Genomic DNA, 22,401 nt, shown 5'->3' with positions numbered 1-22,401 from the left:
TTTCAGGTTGACTACTACTTGGGACGAACACACCATGCTTTTTGTCTAAATCTATTTGAACAGTTCTCAAATTTAAGTACATGTTTGAATTAACTAGTGATGTTGGCTACAGCTTGAAAGGCTGAAAATACTGACGGATGAAGTCACACGAATCAATTTCAACAACGAAGTTTTTTTAAAGGGCCCTCCGAACTATTGGTTCTCTGCCAGCTGCAAAATACCTATCAATTTGATCCACCAAGATCAATCGGATCCAAATCAGACTGATCAATATCCCAAAATTTGAGCTAATTTGGTGGCGAACTGATTCTGCACTGGCTCTTTGAAGTTTATATGGGAATTACTATAAGAAAAGTGTATTTTTTGCCATCATCGCTCTAGCCCTGCACCATAAAGATTTACGGAAAAGTTGTCCATCAGAGCCCCCCCCCCTCTTTCGTGAAAATTTCCCAGCTACAACTTTGTTGAAAACCCCTTTTTTAGTTGAATGTCAAGAAAGTTTGTTATTAATTAATTTCCAAGCTGATAACTTGCTGGTAGGATTAATCGGCTGTTTTCAGGACAACACTGCATCTTGCCCTTATGACATAATAGTCTCGATTTTTTGTCCTATTATTCCAATGTTGTCTGCCGAGTAGTGAATGAATCATGTCAGAAGAACATCATCTTCCTAATCAATTAATAACTAATTATCCTAACGTTCAATTTTTCAATTCCCACATAAACTTCAAAGGGTCAAGTGCAGTATGAGTTCGCATTATAATGAGAACAAATTTTGTGAGAATGATCAGGAGCTGATTTGAAATCGTTTGAACTTGGTGGAGCTAAATAAATATTTTGAACCATGAAAATTCCATACGCATGGATCGGTAACAAATAACCCCACCGGTAATTGGTTCGTAATCGTTTAACTCATCTTCCGCTTGAAATACTTCTATACAACCACAATCTCTCAACCCTCAAAAACTTAATACCAACTGATTGAAATCAATCAGTTGTATCAGCAACACGAGAATGTGACAGGACTACAACAGTTCTCTGCTGTTTTTTTTTATCACCAACCAGCCACTTTTAGCATGCACGCAAGACGTAGGTACGCTGCCGATCTCCCTGGAGCTCGCCGAGCTTAGCTCATTAGACACAGCACATGTGACACGAATGAGGCACGTAGGAACAAAAAAGAAACGCGAAATAATTCGTCTCGAAATGTACCAGGCACCTACGATCTTATAGAAAGCGTGTCTCTATCACGCGGGATGGATGCACGTGTACATTAACTCTGCCCTGATTCAACAATTTCGCTGCACAGTGCGAAAAATCGAAGATAATGGTCCATTGAGTGTACTGTAAATGCATTTTTCAACAGTTTATAAATAGAATAAAATACCCTGAAGAAAATTTTAAAATTAAATTGTTTGATTTCAAATGGCATGCTTTTGATTTTTATCCCAGGACTTATGTTACATATGTTATTCCACTAAGACGCCCACATTCATCAGGATTCAGCAAAGATGTTTTGGAATAACTTTTAGATTTTTTGAAGGCGCAAATTTTTGCGGCGAAGAGCTTGTCAAAATCTCTCGCCCATCAAGAGTTATTAACGTTTTTCTACTAAAAATATGTCCTTTTCAAATGTTAATATGTCTGCTTGGGACAAACAAAAAAAGCGAGGTATGTTATTTTTTAAACTCGTATAAAATCAATTTGAAATTATTCTCTATTTTTACTATAATTGGGTATATCTTTTTTATAAGAAGCGATATAGGCAACAACTTTTGCTATAAAACATTTGTCTTAAAGAGCGTTAAAAGTCGTTGCAATATGACTTTCAGGAGAAATTTGAAATAAAAAAGTTAGTGCTCAAATAACTATTTTTTTCCAGGAACACCCTAAGTCAACTCCGAAAAATTGCTCTAAAACGAGAACGTTAAGAAATAGAAAAAAAAAATATAATTTCGACGGATTTGCTAAGCATTTTTAAGCACAAAAACTTCTCCCAAGACACTTAATGTCCAAATATTGAAACAAATGTACTAGCACATTTTATATAAATTTGTCATTAGAGTGGTCCTATGCAAACCATCTTTTGCCGATAACTTTTTTAGTTCAAGTTTCTCATTAAAGTTATCTTCGAAAGACTTTAAAAACTCTTTAAGAGGCACGTTTTATAGCAAAAGTTGTTGTCTGTATCTCTGAATGATTTTATACGAGTTTAAAAATATAACATACCTTTAATTTGAATGCCGTAAAAAAAACTTTTCCAGAGATATTAACATTTGAAAACGGGATAATTTTAGTAGATAAACGTCAATAACTCTTGATAGGTGAAAGATATCGACAAGCTCTGTGCAGCAAGAATTTGCGCCTTCAAAAAATCTATAAGGTATTAGAAGACATCTTTGCTGAGAAATTTGAAAAAAAGAAAACTAGAGGAAAACAACTGTTTTTTTAGAGACACCCTACCTCAATTCAAGAAAATAGTTTTTTTTTTTCACAAAGTGGCTTGAAATTATCTCAGCTATAACTTTACCAAATAATGTATACATTAATTCCTTCAAATTAAAAAGTTTAATTTTTGATTTCAATGATAGTAAGAACCATCCTAGAATTGAATGAAAATAACTATAAGGAACAACTTTGTAGAATACAATTTTTGTCTAAAATTTCAATTTCAGGCCCAAAACGTATCCTTCCACCTAAATCAGCATTCTGGACCACTGAGCATTGCCATAAAAAAAATGTCATCCTTCATTCTATCATACATACATACTGCATTTAAAGGTTATTCACAAGAAATGCTCCTTAACACTAGGGAGTTAGTAAAACATCAAACCAACAATTTAATAAGGTACACACGGCAACCACGGGATTTCAGTTGAAAGGATAGACGGATGCAGCGAAAAAAGTCGAAGTTTCATTGTAGTGGCTGAACCGCCGTTCTTAGTGAGGCCAACATTTGTAAATATTTGTGCGGCCTGTCAACGAAAATCAACAAATTAAATCAAACGAGAAGTGAAATTATTGGCAGGAGAATGTACATTCAATTACGGGTCGGTTTCAGTGGGTAAATAAACAGAGAGCCAAAGGAAATTTTTAGAGTGTGAACCCAATTGAATTTAACTATGAACGTGTGGTGCAACTAAAGGAAGATACTTGGAAAACGAAAACAAGCCGCAATAGTTTGGTAGGTGCAAAGTGATTTTATGTAAATTATAGACTGACGTGACTTGCTACTACTTTCAACAACTAAAGAAACTAAAGCCAAAGGGGGGAAATGTGCATCTTGCGCACTCTAGCTAGAGATGAACAGTCAGGTGTAGCAAGTAAGAACGAAACCACTCTCACTGCCGTAGAATCTCACCGTTGGTCACGTGATACCTCATAAATCGTTTTCAGTATTCTCACCCGCTCGATCAAGCTTTCCGCCCGTCTGGCGAAAGAGGCTCGTCGTTCTTCAGCACTCATCGTCCGTCTGTCCAGGTGACACTATTGCCCGCTCACACAATGCAAACACTTAGTCGCTGCTAATCCAGGACTTTCAGTTTCACGCCCAACGAACGGTGTGTATACGAGTGACACTATATACTTCAGCTGACAACAGGTAATTAGATCCACGTTGAAACTTGCCACTTCCGACAACTATCTTCCAGCACTATTGCTTTAACTGCACTTGGCAAATATACACGCACAAGACCAACAGATGCTCTCCAATGCTTCTACACCCACGCGATGGCGATATGCACTTTAGCCTTTCTTCCGCACTACTTTAGGTCTTCTTGGATCAACACAACATCAGCTTTCCTTCTATATTAGCTTCACGGCACTTATTATTTCCTCCTTTTTGCTCAATTTACCCTGTTGAACAAACAATTTTCCTTGCACTTAATCTGTTTACCTTCTGCCAGTACACTAAATGGACGAGCACAATTATTCGGATCTCGTTTCGAATCGTGTCCGAAGCGCGTAGCCAATCAAGCAACGAATGTCCGACTAATACGACTTGAATCACTTTCCCTTCACCTCAATGTCCATGGGCGCGAAGTAATGATGCCACAAATTATCAACTACACCAAATTGCTTATCTCCGGCAGACTCGTCGTCGTCGTCGTTGGTCGGAGGGAGCCAGCTGATGGAGGTTTTCGTTTCATAATATTGAATTTTGACAGGCTTCATCTTTATCAATTCAATGCAGCCCGCTGACTGCCACCAGACATCACCGCCATGATAAGGGGCAATATCAGTCGGAGGTGATTTATTGATAAATAGAACCTGCCCGCATCGGGTAAACAAAAGATAAACGAGGCCACTGGGCCTAGCCTTTGTAACTACCGGGATCCACGGAAAGATTTCAAGAACGAATTTTATCTGTCATGGACAGTGGCTACATATTTGAGTGGCATTAGATTTACTGCAGAGGACTGATGATTGACTTTGAATGCTAATCCCTTCTGTCTCCGGAGGGGACAAATAAGAACTTGAGAGAGTGGAATATTTTGCATAAACATGTTTCGAATAAGGTGAGAAATGTCATCCTTTTTTTTAAATTATGATTATGCTACTCCCATTCCTTGTTTTACGTAGTCTTATTTTTCTTCTTTTTTTTCATCTCAAACTAAGAATGATGCAAATGGTGTTTGTTTTTCTCTGTTCGGGACCTGACGTCCCTGCGACCAGTAATTTGATCTATTGTAGTATATCTCGTGCCCTTAGCTTAATGCATGTCGTATTACTCCATCACTATTGAGAAATGATGAAGTATAGAGATTGCTGACGTTTATCGTACGCACACAATGTCACATATATGTATACGCAAAATGTTTTCATCAGGAAAAAAAACTTCATAGCGGAAATTTTTCCCGATGAAAACAAATCACTGACACAATCACAGTTTAGCAATCTCTGTTAGATTTTTTTTACAGTTGTCATCTTGCATTTATCGTAAGAATCCGACTATAATTGAAAGGTCTAACCCTTAGGAGTGTTAGAATACCTTCCAAAGGCGCGTTCCTTTGTCAGTCAAAATTGGATTCCTTAGCAACAAGAATCCACAAGAATGACACAGATAATGACCATTAGACTGATGCAAAATTTAAAATTTTCGCTCCACAGTGCTCAAACGTTTTAGCCTCCCAAAATTTAAACTCATTTGGTAAGAAACTGACTTGGCACAAACTATTCGAAGTTTATATGGAAATTACTATGGAAAAACCACGCTTTTTGCTCATTGTTTTCTACTCATTTTCCATATTGCTTTTTCGAAAAATTTTATAACTATTCTTACGGGAAATTTTCTAAGTTACAACATTGTGCAATATCGTTTTTCAGCCAAATGTTAAATTAAATTGTTATTAATTGTTTAAGAGATTGATAATCTTATGGCACGATCAAGCAGCTGTTCTGTGGGCAGCACTGTATTCTGTAGCGTGACATAGTAGCCATGATATTTGTGCTCTATTCTTCGCACCAGAAACACCCATGTTGCCTGATGAACAGTTGCAATGAGCATAATCATAAGACATCAGTGCCTTGAATCATTAATAACTTTTGTTCCTTACATTTGATTGAAAAGTGGTTTTGAACAAACTTGTAGCTGAGAAAATTTGCTACAATCACTGCTATCATTTTCAAAAGCATAGTGATGTGGTGAATTGTTAGATAGATATGAACAAAAACATAAGCTTTCCCATAGTAATTCCCATATACTCTTGAAATGGTTTGTGCCAAGTCAGTTTCTTACTAAAGTTGTTGGGAGGCTACGCAGGACCCAATTTGGAACCGTTTGGGCACTGTGGAGCGAAAATTTCAAATTTTGTATCAGCCTAATGACCATGCATCAGAACCCTAGTCTTAACCACTTCAACCTAGGAAACAACGAATAGAAGATTAGGAATCACATAGATGAAGACTAGCTAATTCTTTTTTTCCTTGTTTCAAGATCATCCTCGGTGTACAAAGCTGAGTCTTGTTACTATAAACAAGGCATAAAAAGTAACAAGGACTAAGATATGTTCCTTTGATTACTAAACAATCCTGTTCCCCTAATTTAAAATAGTCATGACTATGAATCGGTGGTAGATCTTACATCCCGTAACCTACCACGAAAAGGAGATCTACCTACGTTACGGGGTGATGCAATTGGTGTTCAAAACAAAATCTAAGAAAAATATAGCGCATAGGGGAAATGGATATTATGTCGGCCTAAATGCCCCTAATTTGGGCCCATACATAAATTCAGCAATCGACTAAATTTTCAATAGCGACCAAAAATATCCATTAGTACCGTCCCAATGACGCGTTTATCTAGATAAAATTGAAAAATAGCAGATTTATTTCCCCTACATAAATTATCTAACTTCACCACAGAAAAAGAAAATTGAAAAAAATGTATCCGTAATAAAAGGGCTGGTTGTACTGAGAAACCTATTTTGTGCTTCGATCCTTTAGACTAAACCCAAGCAACACAATTTGTCATAAACGGGTTTACATAACTTATTTATGACAATATCAGCGGTAAAACATTACGTCTAGTCACTTATATACAACTTATTTATACCGAAAAAAGCGCAAGAGGTGGGAACTAAATATAACATATGTTTGACTTGCGCAACTTATTTATGACTATAACGCAACCTACTGTATTGGACATGTTGTAAATTAATTTCATCCTTCCTACGAATGGAATTTGTTTATCATCAATTAACAGAACTTATTCTTCTGAGGAATTTTATCGTGCGAATAAAGTTCCTAAACTGAGATTCTGTACTGCAAACATTTATGCGGTTGTAAATTTAAGCTAAATCTTTACATTCTACTTCTAAATAACTCATTGGCTCTTAAAAAAAAGCTCAATATAACAAATTGAATGGCTTAAAAAATCCTGGATAAAATTCCCCAACTTTGCAAAAAACAAAAACAAATAGAATATGAACTTTCTTTTTTAATTATCTAACTTTTCTCTTTTACAAAACGTACATGTAATATTGAAAGCACAAATTAAAAGTTTTTTTCATTCTGTACATTGCTTCATTGGTCAGCCATATTGTAGTGCAATTTATAGAATGCATTGAGAAATTTCATAATTGTTATCAAAACATGTTTATAACACGAAAAACAAAAACATTACTTGTATCGTACATTGAAGTTATAATTAGGCATGGCAACTCTCAATTGCTTATTTATAACACTTTTATAACTGATTGTTTTTGATGAAAACTTGCAAGCCTTATATACAACATGTTTTCATATGTCATTTTTTAGAAACATGAGTACAACTGAAATATAACTTATTAATAACATGTTATAAATAAGTTATATCTCAGATGTATTCTTGTTTCTAATAATGACATATGAAAACATGTTGTACATAAGGCTAGCCAGTTTTCACCAAATACAATCAGTTATAAATGAGTTATAAACTGGTAATTAAGACACGCAATATCGAATTATAACTTCAAGATAACAAGTGCTTGTCAGAAAGGTTGAATACTCCACAAACAACAATACAACGCGTCCAAAACAGGATGTTTTAAAAGCAATTAATTTATAACTTATTTACAACTGGATTTTTTTATTTTTCATGCAAGATGTTGCAAGTGTTAGTTGGGAATGTCCTTAAGCGAAATGAGGACTCCAATTCTAGAGCGCTAAATATAAAATCAAATCAAAGGCAACATGACAGGTCCGGTCACCCGCCCTTGATAATTTGGGAACAAAGGCAAACTTTCAGAGCATACAGTTGCTACATACCAACCAAACGGCTAATACATCAAATCTCGATGAACATTTCAAATAGTCCTATCTGCTTTGATCGATTCTCTTCATCGACTTTCTCTTTTCATAACCACTGCTATGCAAACAGATTTCGCGTTAATTCTATCACATAGTTTGATAAAGGAGGTTCTTATCTAGCGTCCAAAACGTCAAATATAACAGGGAAAGGTTTTGCAGCTGAGTTATTGACGAAAGAGAAAGTCGATGAAGAGAATCGATCAAAGCAGATAGGACCATTTGAAATGTTCATCGAGAAATGGGTAGCTTACATTCCTTGAATATACTTGTTACAAAAGAAACCGTGTTAGAACTAACAATCAACTTATGAAAATATAAAATATCAATGATAATAAATTATCAGAGTCACTAAAGAGAATTGGAATGCATGCGGTGATTTATTAAAAATATACGAAAGCTTCTCATTCTAATAAAAATAATGTATTGGAAATTGATCACGAATCCAACTATCAATTGAAACACTTATTTTATGGAATGAAAAAAAAAAATACTTTTCAACAACGATTTTGTTGTTTTCATGTTTGTTTGAAGATGCGAACTTCTAAACGGTATAAATGACTGTTTGGTTGCCAATAGGACATTGACAAAAAATGCTTTACTTCTGGAGACACATGAGGCATATATTAGGGACACCTACAACTGAATGTAACATAGATTTTAAGGTATGCTTCAGTACTTGCTTTTCTGTAAGATTCTGTACAGCAAAAATCAAAAGCATTATTTTCCCACAGCAACTTAACAGAAAGCTGGAGCAAAAAAGCAAGTACGGGAACAGACCTTTTATCTTCCCGTCAAAATTAATTAATTCACAACCACTGAACACTAATAACACCAAACCAGATTGACTAAAAATAAAACGAAGGAGAAGAATAACCTAATTCAATCAGCAATCTTCTTTCAACACTGAACCGGTAGCTATCATTGGCTAATATTGAAGAGCTTCCGAACCGAACCGTTCCAATGACGCAATCGAACTGACCTTGCACAAGGCAAATCACAATGGCGGAAGCGTCGGTGTGATGTTGATGCACCCTCTTCCCAAAATCGAATTTCCAATTAGAAATCCGAAAACATCTGCTCGTCACATGCATTGCGATCTATTCTCCATTTCCCCCTTCTCGTCCTTGTGTCCCTAATTCTCTTCGTGGCGGTTTTGGTATTTCCCTTTCTTTTGATCCGGTTTTTAAAAATAAAATAGACTCCGTGTGCAATCATCAATGGTTAGGGTTAGTGGTGTTCATTCATGAAATCATGGTATGCGTTATTAAGGTGAAAAACTAAACACATAGAAATAAAAATAAGGATTGAAACGTCGGAGTAAGAAAGCATCAAAGTGCTTTCACATTCTTATGGGGTGTTTATACATACTTTCATATGTCAGTTCACTAGCTCAACCATCCCAACCAACTAACACAAATTTCAGTTGCTCCAAAATTTTAATCAGATTCAACGGCCGTGTGGCAGATTCTCAAGCCCTGGAAAAGAATTGAGCGATTTTCACCATACGGGTAAATAGCATATTGGACTAGAGGGGGCCATGGCCCCAGCTGAACAAGATATAAACTATCGGTAGTAAATGCCTTCACATGTCACACATCTACTTTTAAAATTTATGGGTGAGGAAAGGCGTACACTATTTCAGATTTATGAAACTGAGACTTTACAGAGACCTCCATAGAAGTCAATGGCAATTTGTAGAAGGTCCCAAGCAACCAAATGTTCCGCATTGCACAATAAAAAGTTCCAACAGAACCTTCTGGATGCTTTAGAAGCTATAGAAAGCACACGAGGAACTTCAGGCTCCCAAAAGTTCCGATGCATACTCTTAGCAACTTGAAGATAAAAAAAAAGTTCCTGAGCACTTCTTAGGATGCAAGGCTGAAACGTTGGCCGCAACAAAGTTCCGACAACTTTAAAGTTTCTAAAAAGTTCCCAGTCGAACTTCTTAACAACTTTAAAGTTTCTAAAATGTTCCGTCGTCGCTCCCGTCGTCTAAAACCCATGGAATGGCCACCCCAGACCCCCGATTTGAACCAAATCGAAAACCTTTGGGCTATCCTCGATAATTGCAGGGCTGTAACGACAGGCGCGGATTTCGCGATTTTCGCGGATTTGTCGTGGATTTGTCGCGGATTTGAACTTTCAGTCGCGAAAATCGCGGAAACATTAAATTATGTCGCGAAATTCGCGAAGGGATTGACGTGCTGTCACAAAAATTGTGGAATTCATTGTAACCTTACCGTCCCTGATTATTTTGCTGTCATCAATTTTGTTGTTCATTTTGGCTCTGAATTTCCTGCAAATAATCGAGGAATGGTCTCAATTACATAAGTCAAACCGGATTTACACGGGAATTCCCTGAGGTCTGTCCAATGTGAGACATTTTCCTTTTTTCAATATGATGCAATGCTTGGCAAATCATAAACGAATCGTATATATGCGAGTAATTAAATCGTCCTGGAGTTCAGTTCATTTGTTTTACTATATCAACCAAGACTACAATATTGTCTGTAGTATCGAAATATATCCAAACCTATTGCTACGTATACAAGATGTTGTAGGTTCTGAAATCATTCTGGAGATCAGATTATTTTTCAACTAGATCACCCAAGACTAATTCAATATCTGTAGTATCGAAATATGCCCAAACTAATTTGTAGTGTCTATGTGGATCATACCAACCTATTTCCGTGTATGAAAAATGCTGCAGGATTTCCAAATCGATATTTCGATACTACAGATATTATTCCAGTCTTTGTTGACCTAGTAAAACAAATCATCTGAACTGCAGGACGATTTGGAGAACCTATATCATCTAGTATACGTGGAAATAATTAAACATTATCCAAACACTATGAATCTGTTTGGATATATTTCGATACTACAGACTTTATCCCAGTCATGGTTGATCTAGTTGAATAAATCATCTGAACTCCAGAACGATTGGGAGAACTTAACACATCTGGTATACATGACAATAGTTCATGCATGATCCACATAGCATCTGTCTGGAAATATTTCGATACTAAAGACATTGTCCCAATCTCGGTTGATCCAGTAGATCAAATTATCTGAACTCCAAGACGTTTTGAAGAACCTTGAACATCTGGATTACTCGAAACTGATCATGCATGTTCCACATAGACACGTTGAATCTGATTGGACATTTTTCGATACTACAGACATTATTGCAGTCTTGGTTGGTATGGTAGAACAAATCAACTGATGTCCTGGACGATTTTGAAAACCTATAATTTCCAGCATACATAGTAATAAGTCGTGCATGATCCAAAAAGTCACATATATACGATTCGGTTATGATTTGACAACGAAAAGTGCTAGGTTCATATTAGAAATTAAAAAAAATCATGAAAATGTCTCACCATTGAACAGAACCCAAGGAATATCCGTGTAAATACACAACCGCGACGTGACCAACATGTGTGACTTATGAAACTCTGGTAATTTCTCGATTAAGTGCAGGGTGTTTGGTTTGAATCGGGGAGAAATTGAGAAAACTAGAGCCAAATCAACTACAACATTTAAGACAACAAAATACATTTTCAAGAAAATTTGCATTTCAAATGAAAATGCATTATTTTTTTAAAAATAATGTTTCATCAAATCTAGGCCGGTATTATTCAATGTTTCATTATGACCACTAATTACTCAGAATTTATACTATACATAAATAACTGAAGATGATACAATGTAATTTAAAAACTATTCAAAGGTTACAAACGATACTCCTTTAGCTCAGTCGGTAAAAGCGCAGCTACAAAGCAAATCCACACTGGAGGCGATTGAGTTCGATCCCCCTCCGGTCTATTATTTTTTCGGGTTAGAAAATTTCTCTACTTCCTTGGGCATAGGATGGCACAGGCATAGAAAACTCTTAATTAAAATGTGAAAGTACTTCAAAGAACACTAAGTTGAGAGTAGGCAAAAATCTAATATGCTATAAGCAATAAGCTTGAAATGCCATGTAGTAGAATACAAATGCTATTTTTAGGCAATGAAAACAGTTTTTTTTTGTCGCGCATTAGTATTTGAAGTCGTGGATTTCTTTTGAGAAATCGCGGATTTCACGGATCAAATTTAGAAAATCTTGTAAAAGCCCTGTAATTGTGTCGAGAAAACCACATCCCTGGCAAGACTAGTACTCGCTGAAGCCACCACCGATGATTGTGGAGTTAGTGTTGACAACACGTTTTTAAGCTACTATAATTCCTGTTAAACAGCGCCTATGACACAACAAAAATTTAAAAAAAAATCTTCCCGCCACTCGCGACAAACTTTCCTAACAACGTATCACGCATGAACAGAGCTTGCTTGCGAATATTTGCAACAGCTGTCAAATGTTGACGTAAAATCGAACCAGAGACCTTTTTGACGTTTAATCGTCTTTCTCTATCTATCACACATGGATGAATGGACGGTTTATTTTCCCACTAATCTGATTCCCTCTTGCTAGCACTCGTTCGATTTAAATGGTGCAGTAGTGTGCGCCGGTTAAACGTCAAAAAGCTCTATAGATCAGTGCACGGTCCCTAACCTCACTTTTTGCTCCCTATCATTTTGCTTCTGAGTAAAAGAGATAGCAACGAATGGGAGCCAAAACAAACCACCCAAAACTGTCAAAACTTACGGGTGAGAGAAGAGTGCGGCAAATCTTCGTGAACTGATCAATAGAGAACCAGGATTTTTCGGCTTCACACAAAGTATATGGGAATGACATTTGTGTCATAGATGTGGAAAAAACCTGCACAGAAAAACAAAACTACCCACCGCTTGTGTTTTTTAAACTCAAATTTGAGTTATTTGACCACTGCCCGTTTCATTTCCTCTCGCTATTGTTGTCAAAAATAGAACGAAAGATTCGACTCAACCGTCTAGTTCCGTACGAGAAGCCAAAATTGAGTAATATGCGATATACCCAAATTTGAGTTAATTGAACTTAATTTTGGGTAGAAAAAATTGAAAATAACTTAGCGATGGGTAATTTTTTTGCCGTGCTTAAATGCAAACTACTTTGAGCCGGTTTACCCAAATTTGGCTTATCGTACGGAACATGGGAGATGAGTGAAAAGAACTTAATTTTGAGTTGTTTTGAATTTCTGTGTGGGACGGGACTTGACAATCGGGTAGCGATTTCGAGCCAATTTGCTGTCAAATCCGAGCCAGTTACTGATTGGTCGATTTGACAGTAGCAATCGTGGAATAAAAAAGACAGAGGGATCACATCAATCAGACTGGCAGTGATGCCGGAATCAATGTTGACGTCAATGGCGTTGCTAAGTGTTTATATTTGCGAAACTAAAGTTGGAAAATAGGGTCGACGGCGTGCTTTAAGCGATGGATATTCTTGTTTGTTTATGGTTGTTTTTATTGTGATAAGCAAAAATGATGTACAAGGTGCTTAACTGCAGTAGAAACTCCGAACCAAATTCAAATTAAAGTAGAAAAATCATTCTGCAATCCTGGCATCAAACAACTCCGTCAAACATCATGCACTAATTTTCGACGGGTATTCATCAAAAATATTAAGAAGAGTGAGAAGCTGAATTGTCAAGTCCCGTCCCGGGAAAAAAAACTGGTGTTTGCGAACGAAGAACCAAGGTGGAACAACAAACAAAAAATCCCGAGGGGGTATTTCGACGGCGTATCACCAGTGTTGGCATTTCAAAGGGTGGAAGATCCGGGGGGTAACAACATGTAAGAAATTATCAGGACGTATGATGTTTTCTTCTCAATTTCACGGCAAAAAAAAACTTTTTTTTTTGAGTTTGTAGTGTTGCATGATGATAGATTACACTATTAACTATATTTTAAGCTAATGAAATCATTATGGTAATTTTGGAATTCCGCTCTTTTCAAATTTTAGTCTAGAAATGTCCCCAGTTTGATGATAACAAGCCAATCCACAACAGGATAACTGTGTATTGTTGTTAATGTTGTTTGATTATAAGTTTTCCAGTTATAGTATGAAGTCAAGAAAATTCTTGTAAATTCAAAATATCAGCATTCGTCCATCCTTCAAGCAGGCATCGTTTATTGTTGTCTGCGTCGCATTAGATGCTAGATAAAAGCTTCTTTTATCGATCTGTGTGCTGAAAATACCACATCTATCACACAAATTACATTCCCATATACTTTGCGTGAAGCCGAAAAATCCTGGTTTTCTGGTTCGATTTTACGTCAACATTTGACAGCTACTGCAAATATTCGCAAGCAAGCTCTTTGCTGGGAAAGTTTGTCGCGAGCGGCTAGAAGGATTTTTTTTAATCTTTGTTGTGCCATAGGCGCTGTTTACTGTGTACTAGTATTGTTAAAAAAATCAATTTCAGTGTATCAATTTATCTTACAATAATCTTTTTTTTTTTTTTCATTAAATAGGGTAGAGAACTACTTTGGCCTAATCGCCCATTTTAGGCCTATCGAGCAAAAAACTTCAAATAAATCCATGATTTCAGAGTTAACAAGTCAATTATGCGTTTGGTACGATACTTTAGTTAATACGCTACCGAACGAAATCAATTAGAACGCGTGATATGAAGGTTTGCACTCATTATTCCCAAAAGCAAAAGAAGCGTTCCGACCGAATCAATTTTTATCTTCATCCGATAGGCCGAAGTGAATTCATTGGCGTTTCAATGGCATTTCAAAGCGTTAGGCCGAGCTTAGAATCTGTAGGCCGAGTTTGGCGTCAAGAAGCAGTGTTAGACTTTTGACAATATCTCAACGATTGTTTTCTCTTGGAGGTAAATAAAATAAAAATTTGGAAGCCATCAGTAATAAAAACATTCCGTTTGGTGCTTAACTGCACTAGATTAAGAAAGAGTAAGTGCGGGTTGTGCCTAATAGGCCGGAAATGGGGTAGTTAACCCTAGTTTTAACGTGATATAACCATGCTGTCAGCTTAAAAACGTGTTGTCAACACTAAAACCACCACCATCAGTGGCGGCTTCAGCGAGTACTAGTCTTGCCAGGGATGTGGAAAATACCTGGGAATGTCTTTACATGGCCGTGGGTATACAAAGAGAAAGTCGACGAAGAGAATGTGTCAGTGTAACTTAGGACCTAAAGGAATGTTCAGGTTTATATGTCAAATGAAAGCCCTGGCATTTCCCTTTCGAATGATATGCAAATATTAGGGTTTATTGCAAGAATTATTGGAGATACGTTGATTTAATTTACAAAAATATATATATTTTTCTTAAACACTCGAGCCCCTTGTTAACGAGAGGCCCATCGATTCAACATACTATAAAATGATTTTTCTATGATCAGAACTAGAGTTATCGAATGAGTACGAAGAAATGGTGTTTTAAAACCTCGAACAAAAAGTGGCTGGTTTCAGCGAGAATTGATCAATTGTCTACCTGATGCAGGAGCATAGGGGAAAACCTGTAAATGAAAAAGTAACTTATGAAAACGCCCGCTAGATATGCAAAATACATCGCAGCGTCTTGGATACTTACCGAAGGTGATAATGATACTAATCAAACAAAACAACACTCAAATTAGTTATCATGTGAGGCCCAAAGACTGATAGGCAAAAACTGAAGGTGATAATTTATAGCAGTTGCTAATGAACTGAAGTCAAATAATTTATTTATTTATTTATTTATTTATCAGCGTCTTTGACTAGTCATACAGATATAATTATTTTACTTATAAACTAGAGATTACTGAGTAGTTCCATAAAACTGAGTTGCATAAAATTTTGCATAATTGTGTGTTATGGCGAAGACATCAAATCAAGAAGACTGAGAACTCTGCCAGAATCTAAGCGACAGATACAGTAGTGCTGCGCTCGAGCGAGGGTAGAAGTACTGCATAGAGAAATGATCAAATGCACAAACCTTTCTTTTGAGGTTGTAATCTTTGCTATCAAATTCGTTCAAAACATTTAACTTTGTGCGGCAGATAACGCGATTGTGTCGGTCTCATAGCGGTCGTATGAGAAAATGTATGAGTTGCCAGTCATCTTGATATGTTGTCTTCGGCTATGGCCAATCATTCACATTTTTACAAAAATACGGCCATTGTAACCGTGGACCGTGCACTTCTTTTTTTCCAAAATGGCGTTTTTTTCCATTTTTAAATAAATTGGAGAACATAAACTTCGCTTCCGATTGAAATAACGACTGAGACAAAGTTGTAGAGAAAAATTAATTCTTTGTGGGAAAAACATATATGGCAATTATTTGTAGTAATTTTAAGCGCAATTTCCAAAAAAAGTGTTAAAAACTCAAACAAAAAATATGAAACGAATTTTTTTGTTAGAAAGTATCTACTCTTTTCCACCACACTCCGTGGATCAGTGCTGAGATTTGTCATTGCCATTGACAGACTTTCGCGCGATATTGACAAAATTGTTTTTCACGTAGTCACTGGCAGACTCTCGCCAAAAAAAAAAACTTCGTCGAAATCTTACTCATTTTTTCGTCAATGACAAAGATTCGCCAGGTAACAAAAAAGTGTAATCTCGTGCATTCTGTGTCACATTATTGTCATAAACAGTTCAGTTATTAATGTACATAATAAAAAAAACCTATGCGTGTTCTTCACTGACAGCATTGTCACTGGCAATTTACATGGTTTTCCTTGACGATGATTGTTAGCTCAAAGAGTGACCAAAGCATAACTGTGAATATTACCGTGTATTTTCGAGATTTAGCGTGTATTGTCGAGTACTGCTAGTAGCGCTTAACAGCGGATTATTGATCAATTTTTGGAAGTCCTAGCCAGTGCTGTTAATTACATCCAATAAAACCAATTAACACTCCGAATAAGATGTCTCCGAAAAACGTGTAACGGCAAGTTTGCAATGACATAACTAAGCCATATCTTGATGAATTTCAAAAATTGTGGTGCTTCTAAAACGCTTAGGGTCTGTGGATTATTTTGATTCTAAAAAGATTATTAGCCATAATACAGTTATGGTTCCTATATATGGATCCTGGAGACAACGGAACGGTCCTCCGGAAGATTCGGAACATCCATAAAATTGGTCAATCCACGAAACTGATCCTTGAGCTCCGCGGTTTTTTTGAAAACATTAGGAACTGTGATATAAGAAAGATGTTGGGTTCATGACATAAACACGGACCCGGATGGCCATGGGAGCGTGCTAAGGAAGATCCGAAACATCTGTAAAAGTGGTCAATCCATGAAACTAATCCTAGAGCTCTGCCGTTTTTTTTTTTCGAAAACACGTGGAACTGTTATATAAGAAAGAATTTTGGGTCATGACATAAACCTGGACCTGAATGGCCATAGGACTATCCACCGGAAGATCCGAAACATCCATAAATTCATGCTTTTTTCGGGACATAAATCCACTGCGACCAGTTATTTGGTATAATCCGTGTACTTAGTTTAGTGCATGTCGTATTACTCCATCACTATTGAGAAATGAAGAAGTAAACGGTTTTGATAAAGTTGTCATTCTTGCCTTTATCGCAAGGATCCAACTTTAATTGTAAGGTCCCGCTCTTTATCCCGGAACACCCCCGGCGCCCCTTTTGCAGTCAAAAACGGATTCTTTAGCAACAAAATCAAGCCGATAATGACCATGCATCAGAATCCTAGTATTAACCACTTCAAACTAGAGAACAGCGAATAAAAGGTTAGGAATCACGTAGATGAAAAAATTATCTACCTAACTCATTTTTTCCATGTTTCAAGGTCATCCTCGAAGGACAAAGCCGAGTCTTGTCACTATCAACAAGGTATACAAAGTAAAAAGGACTAAGATGTGTTCCTTTGATTACAAAACAATTTTGTTCCCTTAGTTGGAAGTAGTTCGGACCAGGCTTCGGTGGAAGATCTTAATACCAGTAACGCACCACACGTGATTACCTCTTACCCCAACAGGCCTGGGTTAAATCCCAGTCGGCGTCGCCGGGATGTTCTGAGGCGTAACATCTCTGATCACGCCTCCCTTCGGAAGGTAAGTAAACCCGTTGGTCAAATCATGAAAAAAAAGTTTAAAAGTTATTTTGATATATTGAAGAAATGTGGCTTACATTATCACTAAATCCCACTATTGATAGAATGATTAGAGATAAGCTTCAATATTTTGAATATTGATGGACTACAATGAATACTTACATTCATTCGTGTCTTCACACCGGGAGTGCGAAAAAATTGATTCGATTTGACAGCTCAGGACGGAGCTCAAAACCGAATCACCCAGGTCCTAGCCATGATGTAGTATTCCTTCTAAAACCCTCTAAACCTATGAATGCATAGTTCGCATTGAAATTCCTTAAAGTACTCAAATACTAACAACCGTTACGAAGGAGATGTGGAAGCAGTACTATGACGAATACCTCAACGGTGATGCGGCAGAAAACAAAGGTGGTGCGGCAACAAACCTTGGAGCACGCGCAGAAGACGACAGTCTACCGGCCCCTGCACACTTATAGCGAATTCGTTTATTATCGGGGTTAACACCAGTTCCAACCCAGTGCGAAACCGAACTTTTTGTCAGTGTGAACCTCAACCTGAGCTAGGTTTTAAAAACAAACGAGCAAACTGACGTTTGTCAGAAAACAAGCAGACCCAATCTTGATACCCGATCCAGGTTGGAACTGAATAATAAACGAATTCGCTATAAGAAATAACTAATTTTACACGTGACGGAATCCATATTTGACATAAAGGATCAGATGTTATTAAATACGTCATATGTAAAATTAAGTGCTGCGAGATTGATAAGTTCGTTACTCGACGGAAAGTACGTTTGATTGAGTTGGATTTTGTGTCTGTTATGACTCAATTTTATGTCAAAATTGACGCTCGTCAGTCTCAGAGCACCTAAATTTACATATCTTTTAAATTCGTCGAACCTCTTAACGGAATCCCTTCATGGAGAGCTTTGAGTGTGTTGGTTTATTTCCTTTAAATTCCGTTATAATTGCTTATCTTTTGACAGATACGCGTATTTCGTCTACTACTTGCAGACTTCATCAGTGCCAAGTACTGATGGTGTTGAGTTTTTTTACATGTTTTACATGTTTTTTTTTTCTAAGTGTGTGATCTTCAAGAAGTTGAGGAGAAGATCGGTCGGCTGATGAACAACAAAGCAACTTGTGTAGATCAACTACCAAGTGAGTTATTAAAATACGATTGTGAAACACTGGCTAGAGCGCTGCACTGGGTAATTACCAAGATTTGGGAGGGGAGATATTATCGGAGGAGTGGATGGAAGGTGTCGTTCAAGACCAACAATTGAAATGGCCTTAACTCCATTTTGTAAACAAACCTTGTAAGGCAATTTTTTCGCGAACCAAAACCTTCATTCGCAAACCTAAACCACAATCGGGTAGAGAAGAATTTGCCCTACCTGTTCATTATGTTGGTTTGCCTTTGCGGACTTCGGTTCGCGAGAAAATGGCCTTACAAGGTTTGTTTGCAAAATTGACTTAAGGCCATTTCAATTGTTGGTCTTGGTATGCCCAATCTACAAAAAGGGCGACAAGTTGGATTGCCGCATCTACCGCGCTCACACTGCTGAGCGCCGCCTACAAGGTACTCTCCCAAATTCTATGCCGCCGTCTGTCACCATATGCAAGAGAGTTTGTGGGGCAATACCAGGCCGGATTCATGGGTGCCCGCGCTACCACGGACCAGATTTTCGTGATTCGGCAGGTTCTGCAGAAATACCGCGAATACAACGTGACACATCATTTGTTCATCGATTTCAAATCCGCATACGACACAATCGATCGAGATCAGCTATGGCAGATTATGCACGAGTACGGACTTCCGGATAAACTGACGCGATTGGTCAAGGCGACGATGGATCGAGTGATGTGCGTTGTTCGAGTACCGGGGACACTCTCGAGTCCCTTTGAATCTCGAAGGGGGTTACGGCAAGATTATGGACTTTCGTGTCTGCTATTCAACATCGCGTTAGAAGGTGTGATCAGACGAGCTGGGATAGACACGAGTGGCACGATCTTTAGGAAGTCCATCCAGCTTCTTGGCTTCGCCGATGACATCGACATCATGGCACGGAACGTTGAGACGATGACGGAAACGTACATCAGACTGAAGGCTGAAGCTAGGTGGATTGGACTTGCCATCAATGCATCAAAGACAAAATAAATACATGAAAGGAAGAGGTTCTAGGGAAGACAATGTTAGCCTTCCACCCCAATTTCAGATTGACGGTTACGAAATCGAGGTGGTCGATGAGTTCGTGTATTTGGGCTCACTGGTGACCGCCGAAAATGATACCAGCAGAGAAATTCAAAGACGCATTATGGCAGGGAACCGTGCCTACTTTGGACTCCAGAGGACGCTCCGGTCGATTAAAATTCGCCGCCACACGAAGTTGACTATCTACAAGACGCTGATTAGACCGGTGGTCATCTACGGCCACGACACCTGGACTATGCTCGTGGATGACAACGCACCCTTGGTATTTTCGAACGGAAGGTCGGTCATCTACGGTGGCGTGCAGATGGATGACCGTGGAGGAGACGAATGAACCACGAATTGCTGGTTGAACCATCCATCGTTCACATTGCAAAAATTGGGCGACTACGGTGGGCTGGGCACGTCGTAAGAATGCCGCACGATGACCCAGTGAAAATGGTTCTCGAAAGCGACCCAACAGGAACAAGAAGAAGATCCATGCAGTGGGCAAGGTGGATCGACCAAGTAGAAGGCGACCTGCGGACCCTTCGCAGACTACGAGGCTGGCGAAGTGTGGCCATGGATCGAGTAGAGTGGAGACGGCTTCTTCGGACAGCAGAGGACAACAAGGCCTTAGCCTGATTGGTAAGGTAAGGTAAGGTTACGATGGCCCTAAACTGGGTCTGGCGGAGACGTAATTATTTTCGAATCAATTGGAACTATCAATATCGAATCAATTTTTATGCTGATGCAAGAAGGAAATTCATAAAAATTATTGAATTTTGAGTAAAACACCAATCGTAATTTTTTTTTTAAATCACTTCAAAATAGTTCCCGATGCACTTGCTATGCATGTACACAATCATCTTGTAGCTGAACGTTCCAATTGCTAGAGAGTCACGCATTGATTTATCATTTTTAAATCCATCACAGCAGTACGAAGGTGACTGTGATTTGTAAGCGCCAGACCCAGGTTCGAAATTCCTTCATACAACTCTGCAGAAATCTTTTGTTTATTCAAAAACTGAGATCTATTCAGAGACACGTGTACTGAAATGTAAACAAACTTTTGTTGAATAGCGTCGTGTATAGTATAATAAATAGAATAAATAGCCAACTAGTACAACACCTCATCGAATGTGTACCATTTTGATACACAACCACACATCCATGCATTTTTCATACGCAGTGTTAAACCTGAATTGGTTACCTCTCCCGTTCAGCTGTTTTTCAATATCACCCATTTTCATTACGCAAACTTTGCTCATCTAAATAGTGGTTGACTGCACTCCTCTACCGTACTGTGCTATATTGCCCCAGTGGAGAGCCATTCTATATCGATTATCATCCTCAGCGGAACGTGCTCAACGTTTAATTACCTACTTCGGCCCCATCGTCGCAGCTCCTCCGATGAAAACATAGCCAAGATCGTATTGGTAAATTTGTAACCATCGTCGGTCGCTACTTGTTCGCACACGTAGTAATAGCCATAGAATAATTAAAATTAATTTACTTGTTTTCGATGCATACACTGTTATAGTATGAATGTGTATCACAAAAAGGAGGCATTCCTGTCTGGTTTTTCATCTCGATCTTATACACGCGTCCCGTCGCCGTCTCCAACTTATGGGTGACCCGAGCAGAGATAGAGAGCGGGATGTACTTGTGACTGGCGCGACGAGTGCCAATTTTAATTCAACTGCAAAGAGCACTGCCACTTTGAGCATTCAATGAGCTCCAATCGAGCGAAGTGGTGCAGATCTACGATTGTGGTGATGGACGATACCTACTTGTAAAAACGATCAGCACATTTTCATTGTTATTGTCCAATTGTTCTGTTGGTGGGTATCACTCAACACGCGCTCGCGCACATGGATGAAGCATTGCCGCAAATTGAGCGGTTTGCTTTTGCATTTGCTGAAATTACCAGTGTGATATGATTCCGACACGATGCCGGCCGTGCTCAAGGGGCTTTGTAAAGAAGGAACCGTCGTTGTTTATAATGCATCCGTTTGTTGTTGGACGGCTCTGCCTCTTGATTTCAGCTATTTATAGTAGCACTCCGCAGTTTCGAAAGAAAGTCTCGCCGCCGCCACCACCGTCAGCGGAAGGGAAGACACATAGTCATCGCCAGAGTGATGCACTGTGTTGACACATAAATTTTGGCTGATATTTTCAGAATGAACCTCACCGAGGTCTTCTCGCAGCAACGGCTACACCGCTCTGTGGAGACGAATAAGACGCACCACTTGTTTGAATGGTAGAGTCAGTGAGTGTGCGCCGTCTTCAGTGATTCAAACCATGTCGCTAGGTGTCGCAATCAAATCGGCAGGCCGAAAGGAGTGGAACGAAGAACACACAGCGCGACTTTATTGCTTAATAAAATAAGCATTTGGCCTCTTGACCGATGCTATTTTTAGCCCGGTTAGGTTTGCTGCACAAAAACAGTTAGTTTTTCTT

The 22,401-nt window shown here is 38.2% G+C and overlaps 2 protein-coding genes across 4 annotated transcripts in view; one reads left to right on the top strand and one right to left on the bottom strand.

Annotated features, from left to right (window-relative positions):
* Positions 1-4,134, bottom strand: part of LOC135701339 (uncharacterized protein ZK1073.1) — a 205,245-nt gene extending 201,111 nt beyond the window's left edge. For 2 of the 3 annotated variants that reach the window (XR_010517622.1, XM_065222106.1), the window contains exon 1: positions 3,379-4,134. Coding sequence is in view for 2 of the 3 variants with exons in the window: in XM_065222106.1 (XP_065078178.1) it covers positions 3,379-3,465 (87 nt within the window). In the remaining variant the exon portion in view is untranslated. The remainder of the gene's footprint in view (positions 1-3,378) is intronic. The other variant, XM_065222107.1, reaches the window with a different exon arrangement.
* Positions 1-22,401, top strand: part of LOC135701341 (uncharacterized) — a 72,530-nt gene that overhangs the window by 15,848 nt on the left and 34,281 nt on the right. The gene's annotated exons all lie outside the window — the stretch shown is intronic.

The sequence above is a fragment of the Ochlerotatus camptorhynchus genome, unplaced genomic scaffold, assembly GCF_037179485.1.
Source record: "Ochlerotatus camptorhynchus isolate MF236.1 unplaced genomic scaffold, CSIRO-AGI_Acam_v1.1 ptg000157l, whole genome shotgun sequence".
Taxonomy (NCBI): domain Eukaryota; kingdom Metazoa; phylum Arthropoda; class Insecta; order Diptera; family Culicidae; genus Ochlerotatus; species Ochlerotatus camptorhynchus.
Note: the sequence above shows the minus strand (reverse complement) of the source record. Positions and strands in the feature narration are given on the sequence as shown.